Consider the following 18,400-nt stretch of genomic DNA (forward strand, 5'->3'; position numbering starts at 1 on the left):
ACCTTGGATGGAAGGGAAGCTTGACGCTCTTATCCTTGGTCTTCCGATCACCACTAGCACCACCCGACTTGCGCAACTTGGTGTTCTCCCGACGGTTTCTGATATAATTGACATCCATCGCAGCCACCAACGTCAACGCCTCTCCGAAACTGCAACAGGTCGTCATATCATACGCACGTTAAGATACCCGTCCCATCCCCCCCGATCTCAAACGGCTCGTGCAGACAGCAAAATACTCCGCCATATTACCGTAGTACCCATTCCCCGCCACATGTACAAGGAACGCAATCCTAAACGCCGTCTTATTCGTGCCGCGTACTTGACCAAGGAAATAAACCGTGATACCGACAGCCGCCACGTAGTCACGGATGCGGCATTTGAAGGTAACCTCGGTGCGGTCGCCGTCATTACTTCAGGGGGTACTCACTACTCCATCACTCGACGCTGCACTTCCCCAGAAGAAGCCGAACTTCTTGCCATCGCTTTTGCCGCTGCTGACAACACAACCCCCGTCCGCACGACCAACATCTACACCGATTCCAAGTCAGCATGCTACCACCTGGCTCAGGGTGTCGCCTTCCCCTCCTGACTGTCCCTAATGGGGGCTGAAAAGCGCAAATTAGACACGCACAAAGAAAGGGGACACCAGGACGAGCGCTAACTACCAACAAAATGTATTTGAAAAAAAAAAAAAAAAACAATGTATACATGCCACGCTTTCCACTTGCATACCACCACACATGCGGAAAGCGTGGCATGCGTATATTGCGGGAAGCGTGACCATTATTGGCCATCAGTCTAATATCACCCGAAATCCACAAGGAAGTAAATTTTGTATCGAAGTTTTGGGATGCACTCAATCAAATGGTTTAAAATAGTCTACCAAAACTTCTGGTGGAACTTTCTTAGCTCAGATGATTCCAGAAATAACTTTTTTAAAGCCAGGAAAATTTGGTAGGGCGGTTTTTTTTTTGGAAAGCGCGATGGGTTGGTGTAATCATAGAGTGTTCCTCACAAATCACATCATTTTGTGGAGTACATTTTTAAGGCACTTAAAAATAAGCCAAAATGGATATCGAACGGCAGTTTTGTCAGTTTTGTTTATTTCCCCCTTTGAAAAGATTGCTTACTCTGGCATCTCGAATTTTCTCTGGCATCTCTGGCATCTCAAATCTGGCATCTCGAGGGAACTGTAAAATATTAGATGCAGAGCATCTGATTCACTCGCCTTGTCCCTCCGGCGTCGTCGTCGTCGTCGGCGGCGGCGGCGGCGTTGTCCACCCCTCCCCCATTCTCCTCGCCGCGCCAGCTGCGCTCTCCGCCGCTCATCCCCTCTCCTCTCCGATAGCGAACACTCTCTCGCGAGGGGCATTGGATAGGATTCGATTGGATTGGCTTGGCTTGGATTGGATTGGATTGGATTGGCTTGGCTTGGCTTGGATTGGATTTGGATTGGATTTGATTAAAGTGGATTGTGTTGGATTGTGTTGCGTCATAGCCGCGTCACGTTGCGTCATAGCCGCGGCAGACGCACTGGGGCCGGCGCATGTGCAGTACTCTCTCTTCCGCGGTTTCCTCTCCTTCGGGCGTGCTGCGCATATAACCGGTGTGCCGTTCTCCGGCGAAGCAACATGAACGCTTGGCTCAAACACCTAGAGTCCACGCCGCTTTACAAGTACGCCAACGTCGTCATCGACTGGGACCGGCTTACGCAGTCCCCTCAACGTTATGCGCGCTATAAAACGCGGTCCCTTCGCCGCTCCGCCTATGCGTCGCATCTACACAGGGGTTCCCGCGAGGGGAGGTGGGAGTTTTTTTGTTTTGAATTCGGCATGCATGATGAGGTCGGCATGCATGATGATGCATGATGGTGACACAATATCAAGGTTGAATTTTTAAATTATCTATGTCACTATACTTGCTGTTAGGGAGAGCTTGAAGACAACTTTTGAGTTCAGGCAAGTCCGTGGGCCCCAAAAAGGCCCCAATGGGCGTTTGTGAAATAGCTTTTTGATGCAGCGGGGATCGTATACGTTTGTAACCGACCGTGGCTGTATTCTTCACGACCTTCAGACTTTTCGTTTTCTATTTGGAAAGATTCGATTTGATTTGATTTTTCTTCAGGGACATTCCAAATTATTAGCGTCATTGTGAGACTTCCATCAGCACTTTGGAATCTGCCGTATTACTGTAGACCACGCAGTAGGTAGGACGCACTGCATGTCGGACGACTACAGTACGATTTGCTTCGATAGAACTGAATTGAAAAAAAAAAACTACCATCGCTTCCTAAAGGAAGTTAGAGAAGCAGAATAGCTTCGTCCAATCCAAGGAAATTGCGTCCAATCTATCGTGAAACATTCAAAGACCCAAATCGCAAACGAAGAACGAACTCATAAGACGAATTCTCGCGATGTACAGGGCCGAAAAATTGAATATCAGAAAGGAAAATTTCTACGATAATTCCCAGGGCAGGGCTTTGCTTTTTGAGGCTAGAGCAGGTTGCTTGCGAACTAAGAGCTTTGTGGGGAAGTATTCAGAAAATGTTGGGGTGTACGTGGTCTGCGGAAAAGAAACAGAAACTATGCCGCATATAGTGTTAGAATGTGAGGGTATCCACCCAAATCTACATGAGGGAAATATTCGGCTTCCGGAAGCCCTAGGATATAAGGGTAGCACAGAGGAAGTTAACTTCCAGGCTGTCGAGGCGACGAAAAGAAGATTAGAATGCTGGTGGACGAAAAGCAGAGAGGGGAATTTGCCTAGGACAGTTACTACCTGTAACAGAAAAAAAAAGTATTTTGTGCCTAATGAGCTTCTTGTGCCAGCCCTAAGCGGCGCTAGTACTAAACCAAGAGTATAAAACATATATATGTCATCACCCCGCTACAAAGAGGAAACCGGTAGCAATCATCATCATCATCGCTAAGTTGGCGCATATGTGAACGATCAAAATGTATACCGACACGTGCTTTCTGAAATAAAGGAATACTATTGTACTCCTTCTTAATGAGCGATGCGTCTTTGTCTTATCTAGAACCTTTCCTTTTTCGCGATTTTCAAGTCACCGTTTTGACACAGTCGAAGCCCGGTTTCACGCACGCGTCGTCTGTCCATGAGATCTAATCAGAGCTTTTCGGTCCACCAACCGGTCTATGGAGAAATGTATTAGTTTTAAGTGCAATGCACTTCTTAAGCGACCCTGAACCTGCGTCCACCGGCGATGTCCGCGCACGTGGAGATGGGCGCGCGCAGCCTGGCCGCTGACATGGCACATACCCACGTGGGGGATTGGCCAAGAATCGGGCGTGAGAAGGGCTAATGCACCTGCTTAAAGGAGTACTGACACGAAATTTCAAAGCTGAGATCCGCTCTAGCAATCAAGTACAACGACAACACAAATAGGTGTCTGTGAATAAATGCATCTTTCTTTCTTTGTAGTTGTGTGTGTGTGTGTGATCTCTCTTTCGCGAACATTACCGAACCGCGCAAATTCAACTCGTGCATTCGCGCTTTCACATTCTTCCCCTCGGGGAAATGCGGGGAATTTTTTCTGACAGGACGCCATCGGTACCACTAAGAAAGCTTTCGCTTTAAAAAAAGAAGGTTGTATGGCATCACGGGTATATGTGATATTGCGATTGGCATTTGTTGAATCCGTGTGACATGTGTAACAGAAATAGCTGGCGGAAAAATAACCTTTTCTCAGTACCCAACCCAACATTAAAAAACGATGTGCATAGGTGTGGTTACAACACAATTACAAGTAACGGTTTTTGTGAACCGTACAGAGTGGCTTTCATATTTGCGCTTTTTGTGTGATTTTCTCGATTTTTTACGTTTATTTTCTGTGTTCGTATCTGCGACTCAATAAGTGGTGCACTAGTTTACAGCTGTGCACAGCTACCCTCCCCTCCCGCCAGGTCAAGAGACAAGACAGAGGCCCTGAAGCGAAAGTTCAAGACGCTTCATCTGAACGACACCCCTTCTTTTATTTCCACATTGCCCCTCCCCCACTGTCGGTTTCTGGGGAAAAAAGGTGGCAACACTGTCGCCCAGGTTTTGTGATTTGGCGTTCGAAGCGGAGAGGGACTGCCTGCGGGCGAAGAGCGCGCCGTCTGGCAGACTGCGGCTGTGAGGGGGGGTGGCGGCAGCCCTTCAATGCTAGTGCACATTGTCACAGTGAGCGTTGTTGCACGCTCGGCTGGTTCCCAGGCCCTTTGACCGGCGGGGGTGCGGAAGACGACACTGTTGCGGGAAACTTGCTCAGCTGCAGAAGAGGCCGCGCAGCCGAATCCGGCGGATGACGTTCGGGTACTTCGTAGCTGACGGTCGATGATAGCAACTGATGTCACATGGGGGGGGGGGGGGGGAAAGAGGCGGAAAGAAGTGTCAAGTTCTCACATCTCTCGGCAATGTGATTAAGCAGCGCAGGCAGCGTTATTCGGGTGACAAAGGCAAAAATCTTGGGTCATTTCCACCAACGTGGAACCTGAGGAGCTGAGGAAGAGCGAAGCATGCAGTGTATAAGTATATTAAAAGATTGTACGTCTCTCTGTTGCGCAGGATGATTGGGAGCGGGAAAAGCGCCGGTGGGACGAGCAATCGCGCGCTTTCTGAGGCGGTGGCGCCGTCTCTTGCGGGGAACCAGATTTAAGCAATTAAATGAGAGACAGAGTGGCCGTAAGTTGTCGTCGTGTCACAAGCCGCAGCATGCCAATACGTATGCCTCGGGTCCCGCGCACGTCTCCCTTCCCTCCTCGCATAGCTCTCCCTGCCGAATATCTCTCTGCGCCATCGGGCCGTTGCTCCGTGCCGGGTGCTTGCGGAAGGAGGTGGGGTTGGACCTCTAGCTCTCCAGGTGGAAACTGGTCACCACGCGTGAATCGCCCGGGGTAGCGTAGCCTTCGCTACAAAAGCGATTCAGTGGCCGGAGTCAAATCTGGGTCCCTCGCGCTATGAAGCCGGCGTCTATCCGATTACTCCATCTGACATGGTCGAAACTCAGTCCTAACTCAGACGACAACCAAAGAATCCGTCACGAGAAGGCTTCGCGTTCAGCCATCGTCGTCGTTAGACGGAGGGGTGCAGGATTTTACAGGAAAGCTGCATACCTCTACCTCGGCCCCAACGGTTTCATCTCCGTAGGCAAAAAACGCCAACGCACCAAGGCCTAAGACACCGAGCACACGCGTCAGGCTAATCAGGCATTCAGTATGGAGCTCAGAATTCGTTTAAGGAAACCACAACACCCCACCGTGTGTTCCTGGTAAAGATTATGTTTGCAGATTATCTTTGCAGGCTACTCAGCACTAGCGTCACCAAACAGAGCAGTTCTTGCCCAAGACGCCGAGCGCATGCGTCAGGCTAGGCAGGACCCAGCATTTGCCGCCCGAACAGCCGAGCGTAGTGTCAGTAGGTAATGTGTTGGAGTACCGCCACTGAGACATGCAAGTCAGCAATGGCGGCCATTTTGGCGTTTACCAGTGTTGCGAGATTGCGCATCTACGGCCTAGCCGTTAACTTCGACCGGGTCGTTTGTACCGAAGATGCATGCAGCGAAACTATATCTTTGGTTCGCACTCGCAACGACGTCAGTCGCGCGCAGCCGCAGAGCAGGGAGTACAAGCTAAGCACACCAGTGTTGACCGACTAAAACGCATAAACAAGAAAATGGCAGCGCCCATGAACCGTCGCAGGGTAAACAAATGCCATGGAATGTGAACTGACCAATGATCATGGCGGCGGCACAAAACAATGGGAGGAAAGAGTGCCGATGCTCTGTACCCTCATGGTGACACTAGCCGAGCGCAGGCGACAAGCCCGCCAGGACGACGAGAAACATTTCATACCATCCTCCATCACCATTTGTTGTGGTTTACAATAGCTTTGCTGGGCCGCGGCCGCTCGCTGGGCATCCACTTTCGCAGGGCGGAATGGCGACCAGTTCTAGACATTCTGAACTGCATTCTAGACCACTCCAAAAGCTGTGAAAAGTGTTACACCCATTTCTGTTGCGCCAACACCTTTAAACGTACAGAAGGGTGGCGAAATAATAAACACCCTCCTTAGATGGTGTTGAAATGGTGTGGAATAGGTGTTTAGTAGGCAATGAAATTTCGACTTACTGCACTTAACTACAGCGCTTCTTCCGTTGAGTATCGTGATTAAGATTTTTTTGCAAATATGCATGCTGACTTGTATGTACATGCTGGCATTAAAATGCGTAATATTAAAATTATCGCTAAAATTTGATGTCTGCGTCTAGCCCACCTACTTTACCAAGTGACTTTTCTTTGCTGGCTATAAGAGCAAGGAGAGCAGACATATCTGTAAGGTAACGTACGTATATACACGCTCTCGCCGTGAATCTCCTTGGTCTTCTTGCTTAATTCATTTGTGGACAAAGTGTGACTTGTTGGGCGTGTTTATTGCGTCTGTATATGGTGAAGCGCGCTCAGCCGATACCCGCTGCCACGCGTACGTAGCTGCGCTTCCCACACCGTTATTTTAAGGTGCTAAGCATCTTCTCACCCTAATTCTAGGGTGTTCACAGGCTCACCCTTTTTTCGTCCTTACACTTGACCATTCACACAAGCACAAGCTGGTACGTTGCACGCACCAGCTAGATTACACCTCCCGCAAGATACAAAAACGAATACACCCCCAAATGCCGGTTTTGCAATGGCATCGCATATCAATAACAAACTTTATGGACATGTCCCCTTCACGCACGAATTAACACTAACTATGGAGTGGCTGGACACCCCGAAGCCCAGTGTAAGGTCCACTAATGAGGTCAGGGGCCAAGCGCCCGGGCGGCGCGTGAGAACCCGCCACTCTATCTGGTGGCTCAGCTCTGTGGACGCTACGCTGCAGCCGTCGCCAATTCGTCACGGCGCGCACAGGAGACGGATTGTCTGGCCGACCGAATACTATGGGGTCAATACCCCTTTGAAAACGCAGACGGTGCCGCCGGATTGCGAGAAGCGCCGGGGAGGTGTGGTTACCGACGTCGGGACGAGCGCCGCGCGAGCCTCCATTGTTAACGCGCCCTGGTCAGCACGACGCACAGTCGCGCCTTTCGCCCTCACCCCTCGGGGTCGCGCGCACCTGCTCGTCCGCGAGCGTGCCGCTGACCCAAAGATGGAGGTGCCTTATTGAATATTCCGTAGCACGCTGAGTGATAGCTGTGTACGTGAATTTGGGCACTCCCTTACGCGTGTACGAACGCTACAGGGGCGTTCCCGAGAGAGGTGTTATAAGGCCGAACTTGGCCGTTAGAAATTGTTCTTGTCTGAGCGCTGAGCTAGGCAGTTCCCGGCGGGACAAGGAGTCTCGACCGTTAAAGCTAGGTTGGGATTTGTGAGCCCCCTAGGCTAGAGGTTAAGATCGCGTCGGAGGTTTAGGGTACAGCGCCGTACCGGGCAACTAGACGGATCTTGCGGCGAGACAGAGTCTCGGCCGTCGTTTCTCGAGCGGTTTGTGTACGCTCCGAGAATAGGAGAGTTAGACGAAGTTGAGGAGCTCGAGTGATTTGTGCGCACTCGGAGCTAGCGTCTAGCTGAAGTTTGAAGTTTTCACTTTTACCACTCAGGTACCCAGTTATCCTACTGTAAATAGCTGTATATAAACTTCAGTTTCACTTAATCAACCTCAATGCCTCGAGTTCGTCAATTCGACCGCCATCTCCAAGCCTTCAACACCATCGCCCTGCCAGCCTCCTGCCAAATCAACCGGAGCCCGGGCGATTGGGTTCCTGATCGACACCGGACTTCGGGGAAACGAACCACATACCATCTTCACTCCCAGTGAAGAGCAATGTGGCCTGGGGTACTTAATCCAGAAGGCAATCGGGGGGAGCCTAGGCGGAGGTTCTCCCATAACGTCCTTTCCCCCTCGTTGTGCTCAAAATAAAGTTTTGTTCATCTCTCTGTCTCTTGCGAGAAAGGAAGCCGTAAGCGCAGAAACTGGCGCAGCTGACTAATGCTTCCAGCAATGAATTGTCGCAACTCCTGCCTTAATTAGACACAAGAAAAGCGCACTGCTCAGAATCAAACACCTCTCCGCAGTGTGCAAACACCAGGCTCACCCTACTCCCATTTAACACGCGCACGACGTCGCTTACCCGTGGAGTCGGGAGGACCAGGCGGGATCCGCTATCGTCTTGAGGGGCCTCTAGAACGCTGTGCGCGGACCGACGCGGGATAGCCCCGTGGGCAACCCCGGGCAGCTCGGGATCAGCGAAGTTCTCCTCCTCGCTCAGCAGCGCGTACACGTGGAACAGTCGGGTGAACATCCCGTCGAGGGTGGCGCAGCCGTCCATGAAGGCCCCAACGAAACGGCCATCTCCGCCGACGCTCGCCGCATGGCTCGCAACTGCGTCCGCCTGCGTGAAAAAGAGCGGAAGGAGAATATGTGTGGTCGTGTTTCGGCCAAGGAAAGATATAGATGGCAGTTAATCTTTCCCTTTGGAGGCCAGGAGAGAAACATATAAAGATAGATAGATCGTTAAAACGTGTCCGCCAAGAAACAAGTCAACATCCGCAGTGAGCGGCTGGCAGATACCACCAATTAAAGACAATCCCCCGACAGGTGCCGCGTGGACCTGCTGGTATGGAGCTCGGGTACACCAGATTACCCTTGAGGACGCCTGTGCCTCCTGGGAAAGCAACGGTGCGCTTTTTTGGCCATGTTCAAAGGCGCGAACAATTATTTCCGACTATGGCGGTCTACTTACCTTCTTTATCAGCACAAAATCATAGCCAAGAGGTTGCGATCTCCGCTTCGAAATCACTAGTGGAACAGAGATTTCATCACCAAAACGTGTAAAATGTCAAGAGAATTCTATTTTTTACATATGGGCTATAGGTTCCCACGCAACAGCTTTAAGTGGGCAGGGTAGATGCTAATTGTAGTTAATCTCTCTTTTGCAATGTGGTAGCCACCACCCCGAGGCAGAGAATAATCGCACAAGCGGTGTCGACAGTATGCGTGCTTTCTGTCTCAAAACACCTCCCAGTTTCTTCCCCAACGGTCCAGCGCGTACATCGCTCTGTTTCTTGCACTTCGTCGATGCCCTTGAGGGTCTCTCTGTTCTCTTTACATTTCACGTATTTATTCGCTGCGTCTGCGGTGCCTTCCCAAGCCACTTTTAGCACTCCACAAAAGCAACGACCGGACAAGTTATCATGCGCAACACCACGTCTGGTACCACTTCGCACTTTCAACGCGTTCAGATTGTCTAGTCTTAAAAAATGAAGGAAGCTCAAACTAGCGCGTAAGACGTAAAGGTAGCGAAGCTGTACGCAACGTTCACGACCATCGCAAAGGTTTAAGTCCACGATTGCAGCCGATCCCAGACGAAATACCAACCTAAATCAACAGTATTATTACCGAAACAACAAAAATTGGTCGCGTATCCGCTCACTTCGGTGAAAATGTCGTCGAAAGACCGCAGTCGTCTGCCGCCCCTGCCACGTATCTTCCTCCCCTTTACCGCCCACGTCTCCCGGCCTCGCACCTCCCACGAAAAAAAATGGAGGCTCGCTCCAGTCAATTCAATTTTACCGCGTTTCACTTCTTTCTCGCCATCTACTGGAACCTTCGTCCCTGTTGGACTTCTTGGAATGCAGCCACGAGTGTAGGGTATCGCGCGAACCATTTTTGTATTTTTCGGTCAGAATATAATTTTCAACGCGTATTTTTTTATTTGCTGTAGCGAAAAACAAGCAGCCGTGTCCTTTTAATGTATTGCTAATGTTTTATTTTGTTCAACAATTTGAACAATAAAGTATGAAGTATGCTTCCAGATTTAGTGGCTTAGAAAAGTTTTGCCGATATAAACTTTCCGTTCAGGAATTCATTTTAAATCTCGACCGACCGGCCGAAACGAGGGACAGACAGACAGACCAAAATTTTCGCGTTTAATTGGCCCAACAAAGAAATGAGAAAAAACAGAAACAAGCGCAGGTCTCGAACACCGGTCCTTTAAACACGAAGCTAAAACGTAACCGCTAGTCTTTTTTTTTTTATTGAGCTACTGCTCTGCAGGCTGCTACAGTTCAGCGTTAAAAACACGAATGTCCTCAGACGGTGCCCTCTAGACAGTGCGGTACTTATTTAACGCGTTATAATTGCTCCTCTACCCACTCAGTGGTGAACTAGCAGGCGCACCTGCGCAATGGTTCTCACGTATCTGCCTCGCCACGCACCCCACTAGGTGGGAATATTAATTCTGCGCGTCTAAATCCTGACAATATTAACATCAAGATTATTTAGTACTAAATGCACTTCAGAAGGATCAACATTTGGGCGAGTTGGTACTGGTTATGTATCATCTTGACGAAACAGCGTAAAAAACGGGGACACTAGGAGAGAAAGACGACAGGACGACGCTGTACTCACAGCTATTTTTTATTAAACTACAACACGCATATATATACTATGTCCCCAAAACCCACGTGCCCTCACAACATGACGCACATCGAGATTATCACTACAAAGTAACACCAAACTCTAAGTCACGGACTTATCTAGAAATAAGAATTCTTTTTCATGTAATGCTATCGACGGCTCACTTATGCAGATATCGCCTCTTTTTCTAATGTGAAATGCTTCGATAACTTCCCTAGTGATCTGATTAGTGTGAACCGAAAGGATGGTGGTGTCATGAAAAAGCGGAAAGCACCCATGCTCGGAACAGTGTCTGGTGACATGTGAATCTGTCTTGTTTTTTAGTGAGTTTTTGTGCTCTAATAATGTACTTCACGCGAAATGCACTTCACGCGAAAAAACACTCCATTTCTTCCATTCAAACATTCCCATAGGCTTTTTAGTATGGCACACTGTTGGGAATGACCTTCCCAGCGCTGCTCCCAGGTGGTGACTCGCATCCAGCTCGTCACCGATGTTGGGAATCAGTCATCCCGACGCTGTCTCCCCGCTTTTCTGAAGGAGGCGAAAAGCAAAAACGCCCGTGTGTGCGAGATTTCGCCGCACGTTAAAGATCCCCAGGCGGTCAAAATTAATCCGGAGCCCTCCACTACGGCGCGCCTCATCGCCTGCGTTGCGTCGGCGCGTTAAACCCTACAATCAATCAATCAACCGACGCTGTCTCCGCTGTAGGGACTGGGCCCTCTCACCGCCGCCTCCGCTGTTTCGACTGGCCATCCGAACGCATGCCGTCACCGGGGTAGCGACGTTGCCTTGCTCTGCCGCTATCGACGCGGCGCAGAGCAGGGCGATGAAGTTCTCGAGCCGACGAAAAGTTGAAGTAACATTTATATACAGTATGTACAGTGTAAGCAAACGTTACATGACTCGCACGAAGGCGACAGCACCCTTTCCCTCGGTGCCTCCGAGGAGTGCCGCTGCAGAGAAGCCGCCGAGGAATGCCGGCGATGAGAGCCTCCGGGCTTCTTTTATACCCCGGGAAGTTCGTTGTGGCCCTGAGAAGTTCGAATAGCTCCAATCAGGGTTCTCGCTGCCTGAAGTTTGAACTCCGACGAATGGTATCGAAGCGGTGAGTCAGCTGCGCCGCCAATGGGGAAAGGGAGGGCGATGCCCCCGCCGTCTCCGTGACCTCGCCTCCAGGCGTAGCGACATGCCCTTATTTGGTCGTTCTCAGATGCGGCATTCGGCCGAACCGCAGCGACGAAAGGGAGAGGCGTGACTCAGCCTCGTTGTCGGCGCGTCGCCTTGTGGGCCAGGCGCTCCGGCACAACAACACCAACACAGCCCCCCAAGGGCGTTTGAATGTGTCCGACCTGACACGAAAACCCTGTGGGTTGCAGCACGAGTCTGAAATCCGCCTACATGAGAAAAATTGCCGCATTTTTCACTCCGCAATGCCCTCTCCTCCTCCCATGCCCATCGTCAGGATGGCAGAACCTCCCCTCTCTACAATGGGCACTTGCGGACGATGCAATAAATTGCTCTCGTAGATCCTGTGCATGGGTTTTTTATGTTAGCGCCCACGCCTGAAGGTTACAGCTGGCGCAAATAAACACTTTGTTGGTAGTCAGCGCTGTGTGTGTAGCCTCCTTCTTCCCGTCCCGTCTTGAGCGCTGTTTTTGCTTGAATTATACGCGCACTTGCGCAACGAAGGGAAGCTGGGAGCAATGCTAGCAGATTCTGAGGCATCACAAACGTTTGCACCAACTACACACCAGAAATTGTTTTTCTCTTTGCCTGCAAAGCCCCCTCCGCCCACCGCCCACCCGATTTGCCGTCCAAGTTTATGTCCATATGTTATCACCGGTAATAGGAATTGGTTGTGCACAATTGCTATCAATGCTAGGGGTAGCGTACTTTTCATTGTTTGAGAATGTTTTCAAGAGGAACGCCACCCCCCATACCTATTCTGCACCGGATTCCCTTCTCGTGGTTAGGATCACCATTGACAAACTGTAGGAGGCAGTTGAATTTACTTGTTCTAGTATCTAGGCTGAAAAGGGTGCTTCCAGCACGTCTGCTTAGAATCACGTTCCATTTGTTCCTAATTATCTTTAACCCTACGACCAAGGCCTTGACCATGACACTGTTTGCTCTCACCAAGGTGCGCACTTACATGAATGCACATGAATATGGAGTACAGGCACGCGCTATCGTTCACCGACATGCAACGCCGCAGGACCTGCACTGCGGGCGATGAGCTGTTGAAGCAAGCGGGTTGCGTTTATACTTACGGCAGCCAGAGCGCATGCACGTTCTCCGGACGCAGCTTGGCCATAACAAGCACTTCAGTCGCCTTCCAACGACGCCAGAAAGCATTTGCTCACTTTACGCCAATCCGCTCGCACAGAAGCGAGAGAACTACCACGCGTCGATAGCGCCGTGAGCGCATTCATGAGACTCGCATATTAGTTCCGAAATAGGGCGCTAAGCCCTCAGTTCTCACGCACCTTTAGCTGTACTTCAGGCACCGAACGCCGTTGCGATATCTGCTTTCCGAATGGGAATCAGTGAGAAAAGAAAGCGATCACGTGACTAGGAGACCTCCACGCGGTGGAAGAACTGTGGAAAGACTCACTCAACGTATACATTCCTGGCGTGTGGGGAAATACACGCCGGTTGCGAGAGAGAGCACGCGACTGGTCTTTGGACGACCAAGCCTTTCGCGGTACACACACTGTAAGTAGAGGCGTCACGTGTACATTGATTGATTGTAGGGTTTAACGCACCGACGCAACGCAGACGATGAGGCGCGCGGTAGAGGAGGGCCCCGGATTAATTTTGACCACCTGGGGACATTTAACGTGCGCCGAAATCTCGTACACACGGGCGTTTTTGCTTTTCGCCTCCATCAGAAAAGCGTTCGCCGCGGCCGGGAATCGAACCCGCGACCTCGTGCTCAGCAGCGCAATGCCTTAGCCACTGAGCCACCGCGGCGGGTTTCACGTGTACATAATCACGAGCCCAAATACACGTGTCAGAGTTGGTGACCATATAATTGATCGACTATAGTGCACGAGTCGAGTAAACGTGCGATCACTGCTTGAAAATCCAGCTTTTAACCTGAAATTTAAAGTTGTCTGGAAGCGTTTTACGTTTCATTCCATTCATCTGGTTCGTATTCGACATTCGTCACATAATGGTCTCCACGCTACTATCCACGAAAACTGGGAACCAATCAACCCCTAAAAATGGGGCAAACATTGGCCGGCCCACTCGTCGAAACTTCAAATATGCAAATACGCATGCAAATCTGAAACAGTTTAATGGCAAAGCCTTTTTTGCTTGACATTGCAACTAGAATTATGCCGACGAGCAAGACCGCCTATACTTGCTCTTCAATTACGACGAGAAAATTTTGGCGAGAATGTTCATGATCACGAGAAAGCTCGGGACACGGGACGTCTAAGGACACCAAATTCAGACACACCGATCACGTAATTGTGCAGTCGAGCGAGAGAAAACTGTTCAACTTACTTTTTCCATCCATTTCTTCAAAAGATTCCCGATAATGTCGCGCCCTTCATGAACCTTGTTGAGGCGACTTTGAAGTTCACCTTGGAATCGAGCAGATGGGCCAGTATCCGCCATTTGCGGCTTCGCAGTCTGGAACAAAATGCAACAATGTTAAACTTTGATATAAAACTTTCAACGAGTGCTACACCCAAAGGAACAAGTAAGACCTCTCGCGCGCTTGGAAATGGTGATTCGGAATCATTCGCGATCACCGCAAATGAGTGCACGCTGCATCAGCAGAATGACATTCATTTCTGGATGCATTAGAAACCAATGACGGTGATTCGTGTATGTCATCAGAAAAGCATTTCGTCACGCCGCCGAATTCTATTTTTTTGCTTATTTTACGTGCTAACGCCCGTGAAGAACGGTCGACATGTTGTCTAACTAATAGCAAGAACTTTATGCAGAAAGAAGTTTAAACTTTTATTAAGCCCCTAAATTTCGCCTTACGATTTATAAGAAGAACGGTTACACTTTAATAAAGCTACTTTTCTTTCTGGGCGAGATCGAATATGGGGTTTCTGAACTTTTACCGATTCCGAAGTTCCTAATGACTACCAACTTTGAGGGTTAATTTTTTCGTGTTTAGCGGTTTTCACGGAAAGCACGGGCCCGCAGTTATGCTGTGGAAGTGGCCCAAACTTGAAAGACAAAACACTCTAAAGAGAATGGAACATGGACGTATGGAGAAAGTTAGGGTAGAGGTAGGTGCGGTGATGCATGACTCGCGGACAAGGCCAGTGCGAATAATGGCGACGTAAGTGCCACGAAGCCGACAGCGTGGGCACTACTCTGCCTGAACCTCAGGTTACGCACACTAGGTGGGGAGCTGCCTGGCGTGTGAGTTGCGGAGAGGTTGGACGAAGAAAGCCAGAAGGGCAATTGATTTTTGTCGTCTGAAGTCGCGGCTTCATTGCCAAGCCTTTCGCCTTTCGCGGCACACACACTGTAAGTAGAGGCGTCACGTGTACATTGATTGATTGTAGGGTTTAACGCGCCGATGCAACGCAGGCGATGAGGCGCGCCGTAGTGGAGGGCTTCGGATTAATTTTGACCACCTGGGGATCTTTATCGTGCGCCGAAATCTCGTACACACGGGCGTTTTTGCTTTTCGCCTCCATCAGAAAAGCGGCCGCCGCGGCCGGGAATCGAACCCGCGACCTCGTGCTCAGCAGCGCAACGCTTTAGCCACTGAGCCACCGCGGCGGGTTGGCACCCAGGACTTAAGGTGCTCGCAAAGATAACGTTTCTTTCCTTCCTTCCCCATACGTCGGGGGACCTGTTCAACGGAGACAATGAGTTGCGGCGCTGAATGGTAGCTCATGCAGTTGCTTGCTTCCGAAGGCCAATAATTGCACGTCGCTTGGGAGAAAGGTTGGACTGATGATGTCGTGAGTTTAGACCCCATATTGTAGCATTATTTTACTAATCTTCATGTCGTTCCTTAGCAGGGGGATTTTAATACGTGATGGATTGCGTCAGTGTAAGGGGAGTACGAACTAGTGTCGGTAGCCCAGCCCTAGCGGGAGTTGGTTAGGAAGTGGTGCTGCTTCTTCCTGTGGTAGCTGTGGCCTTTTCCTCGGGGCGTTGCGCAGCCCGATCCTTTTGACGGGAGAGCGAGGCCGTATTTCGATATTCTAAGCTCTGTGCAGAGGCATTTCTCGAGGGCGGGCTTCAATTTTACAGAGCCGAGATTTCATGATGCGGAGACTGGTGTTTCCTTGCAATATCCAGGAATATAAGGCAGCTTCATTGAGTCATGTTTTTTTTTTTATGTGGCTTCGATTAGATAGGCGTAGGAGCACGTGGTCGAATTGTCCGCCTTAGGGAATTTTGACTTCCACAATATGTGCTATTCCCCTCGCGTCGCCACGTGAAGCGGAGGATAAGGATGTGTCCGACAAGGAATGAGGTACACGAGTGTATTCAGCTATTGCGTCGGACACCCGATAAACAGCGATCTTCTCGAAAGAGTATTCGAGTTTGCGTCTGCTGAAGTGGTCACTGAAAATCTCTGTGGCTAGAACGCGCACTGCTTGGAGCGGGGCTATCGCAGTGCGACCGCTTTAGTGTAGCGAGCTACGGTTGTCATGCAGCTATTATTAACGGGCCACAGTTAAAATGAGCCATTTCAATTCAAAGTGCCGGCCCTTCTCTCCGCCCTTAATCCTCCCCTTAAAAAAACCGTCGGCCGACGCCAGCTGCTACAAGCTGTCGAAAACTATTTTCAAGTACTAGGTATATATACCTTCAATAGATAGTAAAAAGTCTAATAATTATATACCAGGTATTTCCCTCTCAATTATGAAACATGCTACCTGCGAGAGGCCGACCGACGTGGAAGCATGGTTATGGAAAATGCGGTCATTACATCGCAGGTCAACCTTAGTACGCAATTCCCCGACCGCCCGCAGGCAGAGACCAACGGGAAAAACGGATAAAGGGTGCCTGCTCTCCCATCCATAAAGCCCTCAAATGTTTCGATCTTATTGATACACTTTCTGCTACTTCACCGAAAGCCGTGAGCGGGGATCGAAAGTCCCTGCGGAGCAGATCAGCAGAACAACTTTTGTGTTCGAAGTGCAAGCTTCCCAACTGGCGCGTTTCTTAGCAACCTTAAAATACTCATCGTAGATGCAAAGTGGTGGCACGTTCGACGGCGCGATATATCCAAAGCAGAGTTTAGGCAAGTGCTCTCCAGCGCTGTGGAACCCTCACACACATCGAGAGGAGGAAAGACTGCTGGTGCGTCTTTCAACTTGAACCCCCGTCCCCTCCCCTCGTCGCCGCCGTAGCCCGAAGATTTGCTTCAGGTCTGCATGTCTGATTTTTAGGTATATATATGTCATCGAAATTGGCGTATACGCCGGGAAATCTACCGAGGTGTATAGGTCCGTAATGCTTAGTGAAGGTAAATTTGAAACGGAGAAGGTAAATTTGAAATTTGGTATGGCTGGGGTTTCATGTATTTTTCACGTCTGAAAACAAAAACTCCCGAGGCTCCACGTGTCTTTGAAACACGAGGTCTTCTATTGTGGGAGGCGTTGGAAAATGCATATCCCGATGTGTGTGCTATTAGCACGTGGACACCACAATAGTCGCACGACGTTCAAAACAAGATTCGGAGCTCAAGCTTATACGTCTCACTACATGGATGTGCATTTTGAGTTCATAATTGATCGAAGGCGCCGTTTTCAAGAGCAAGCATGACTTAAAGACCTCCAGCTATACGTTTCATTACTTGGATATGCAATTTGAGCAGATCACTTATCAATAGGCACTGTTTTCAAGATCACTGGAGTTCAAAATTAATAATCAAGAACAATAAACTTTGCTCGTATCTTTTAACTAAATTTTGAGTCCCCTCTGTGTGGCATTTAAAAAGCTTCGTTGGTCATCTACCTTGACAAATTGGAATGACTCCTGGTCTTTCTGACTAGTTGGCGAGTTGGCGGTTCCTCTCGAGTACTCTGAAATTTCATTGCCACTACAGAATTACACAAGAAATAGTAGACTATACGCGCTTAACGATGGTTACTAGTTCGTCGTGGCGTGCGGCTCGCCGGTATTGATTTGAGAAGCGTTCAGGCAAGCGACTCCTGTATTTAGGGCGCAAGAACGAGGGCGGTGAATTTTGCGAAATGGACGGTAAAATTATCACACGCTTGCAGGAGGGTACCCCATGGACGAGGGGCCTACACTACAGTTTAGGAGATGACATGGATGGTCATTGTTTTGTATTTGGACGTGTGATGTGTCGAAAAGTGTACGGGTGGGTGATTTTTTAACGGCACGAGGTGGCCACTTGACGATTGGACTGCGTGTAGCGCCACTCACCACCTGTCGCGATGCCGTCGAAGCTCCGCGGGGGCTATGAGGCGACTGCAGCCGTAAATCGGAGGGATCCGCGGTCACCTGCGAGCGGTCGCAGCGGGATTGGTCCCGTCTATGCTGGCTCTGGTTGCAGCTCTGCCCTCTTAACAGATCTTCGCCGTGACTGCCGTTAGGAGTTCCTTGCGGGACCCGGCTGCTGGTGCGAGAGCCGCCGGAAGGCGTGTGGTGGTCCGACGGTGACTCCCCGGGCAAAGCGCTGGCGTCTCCGCATATTGGTGTTCTGGCTAGGCCGTAGCGGTAACGGTTACGGATGGTTCGAGCTCGGTTTCGCAGGGCTCGAGTGGCAGCCTTCCAAGCATGGCATGAGTGGTCGGTTGCGCAGTGATCTCCTTGACAATTGAAACAACGTAGTTGGCAGTCGTGGGGCGTATCCGTGGGGTCCTGGTAGGGGGGAAATTTGGTCCCGCAGTCTCTGCAGCGCACGAATTCTGTTCGAGTTGGACAAACGTCCGTGCGATGGTGAAGACTGAGGCAATGAAGGCACGGCCGGCAGTGTATGTGGGGAGGGTAGAGGCGGCTGATGGCGGAGCAG

At 50.1% G+C, this 18,400-nt stretch overlaps 1 protein-coding gene across 1 annotated transcript; it reads right to left on the bottom strand.

The window, feature by feature from the left end:
- Window positions 1–4,177: 4,177 nt before the first annotated feature.
- LOC144143371 (uncharacterized) lies at window positions 4,178–18,079 on the bottom strand. The gene is made up of 4 exons (XM_077675157.1): window positions 17,993–18,079; window positions 13,933–14,061; window positions 8,129–8,389; window positions 4,178–4,270 (listed from the first exon to the last, which is right to left on the bottom strand). The coding sequence occupies exons 1-4, from the start codon at window positions 18,077–18,079 to the stop codon at window positions 4,178–4,180; spliced, it is 570 nt and encodes a 189-aa protein (XP_077531283.1).
- Between the last annotated feature and the right edge of the window lie 321 nt (window positions 18,080–18,400).

This window comes from Haemaphysalis longicornis, unplaced genomic scaffold (genome assembly GCF_048455015.1).
Source record: "Haemaphysalis longicornis isolate Haplotype H1 unplaced genomic scaffold, Haemaphysalis longicornis Haplotype H1 scaffold_1, whole genome shotgun sequence".
Classification (NCBI taxonomy): Eukaryota; Metazoa; Arthropoda; class Arachnida; order Ixodida; family Ixodidae; genus Haemaphysalis; species Haemaphysalis longicornis.

Excerpts from the sequence above, each read along its gene's own strand:
- LOC144143371 (XM_077675157.1), bottom strand. The coding sequence starts at position 18,079 with ATGCGGAGACGCCAGCGCTTTGCCCGGGGAGTCACCGTCGGACCACCA. Across the intron at positions 14,062-17,992 it reads CGCACCAGCAGCCGGGTCCC|ACTGCGAAGCCGCAAATGGC; the intron begins GCAAGGAACTCC and ends ATTTTGTTCCAG. Across the intron at positions 8,390-13,932 it reads TGAAGAAATGGATGGAAAAA|GCGGACGCAGTTGCGAGCCA; the intron begins GTAAGTTGAACA and ends TTTTTCACGCAG.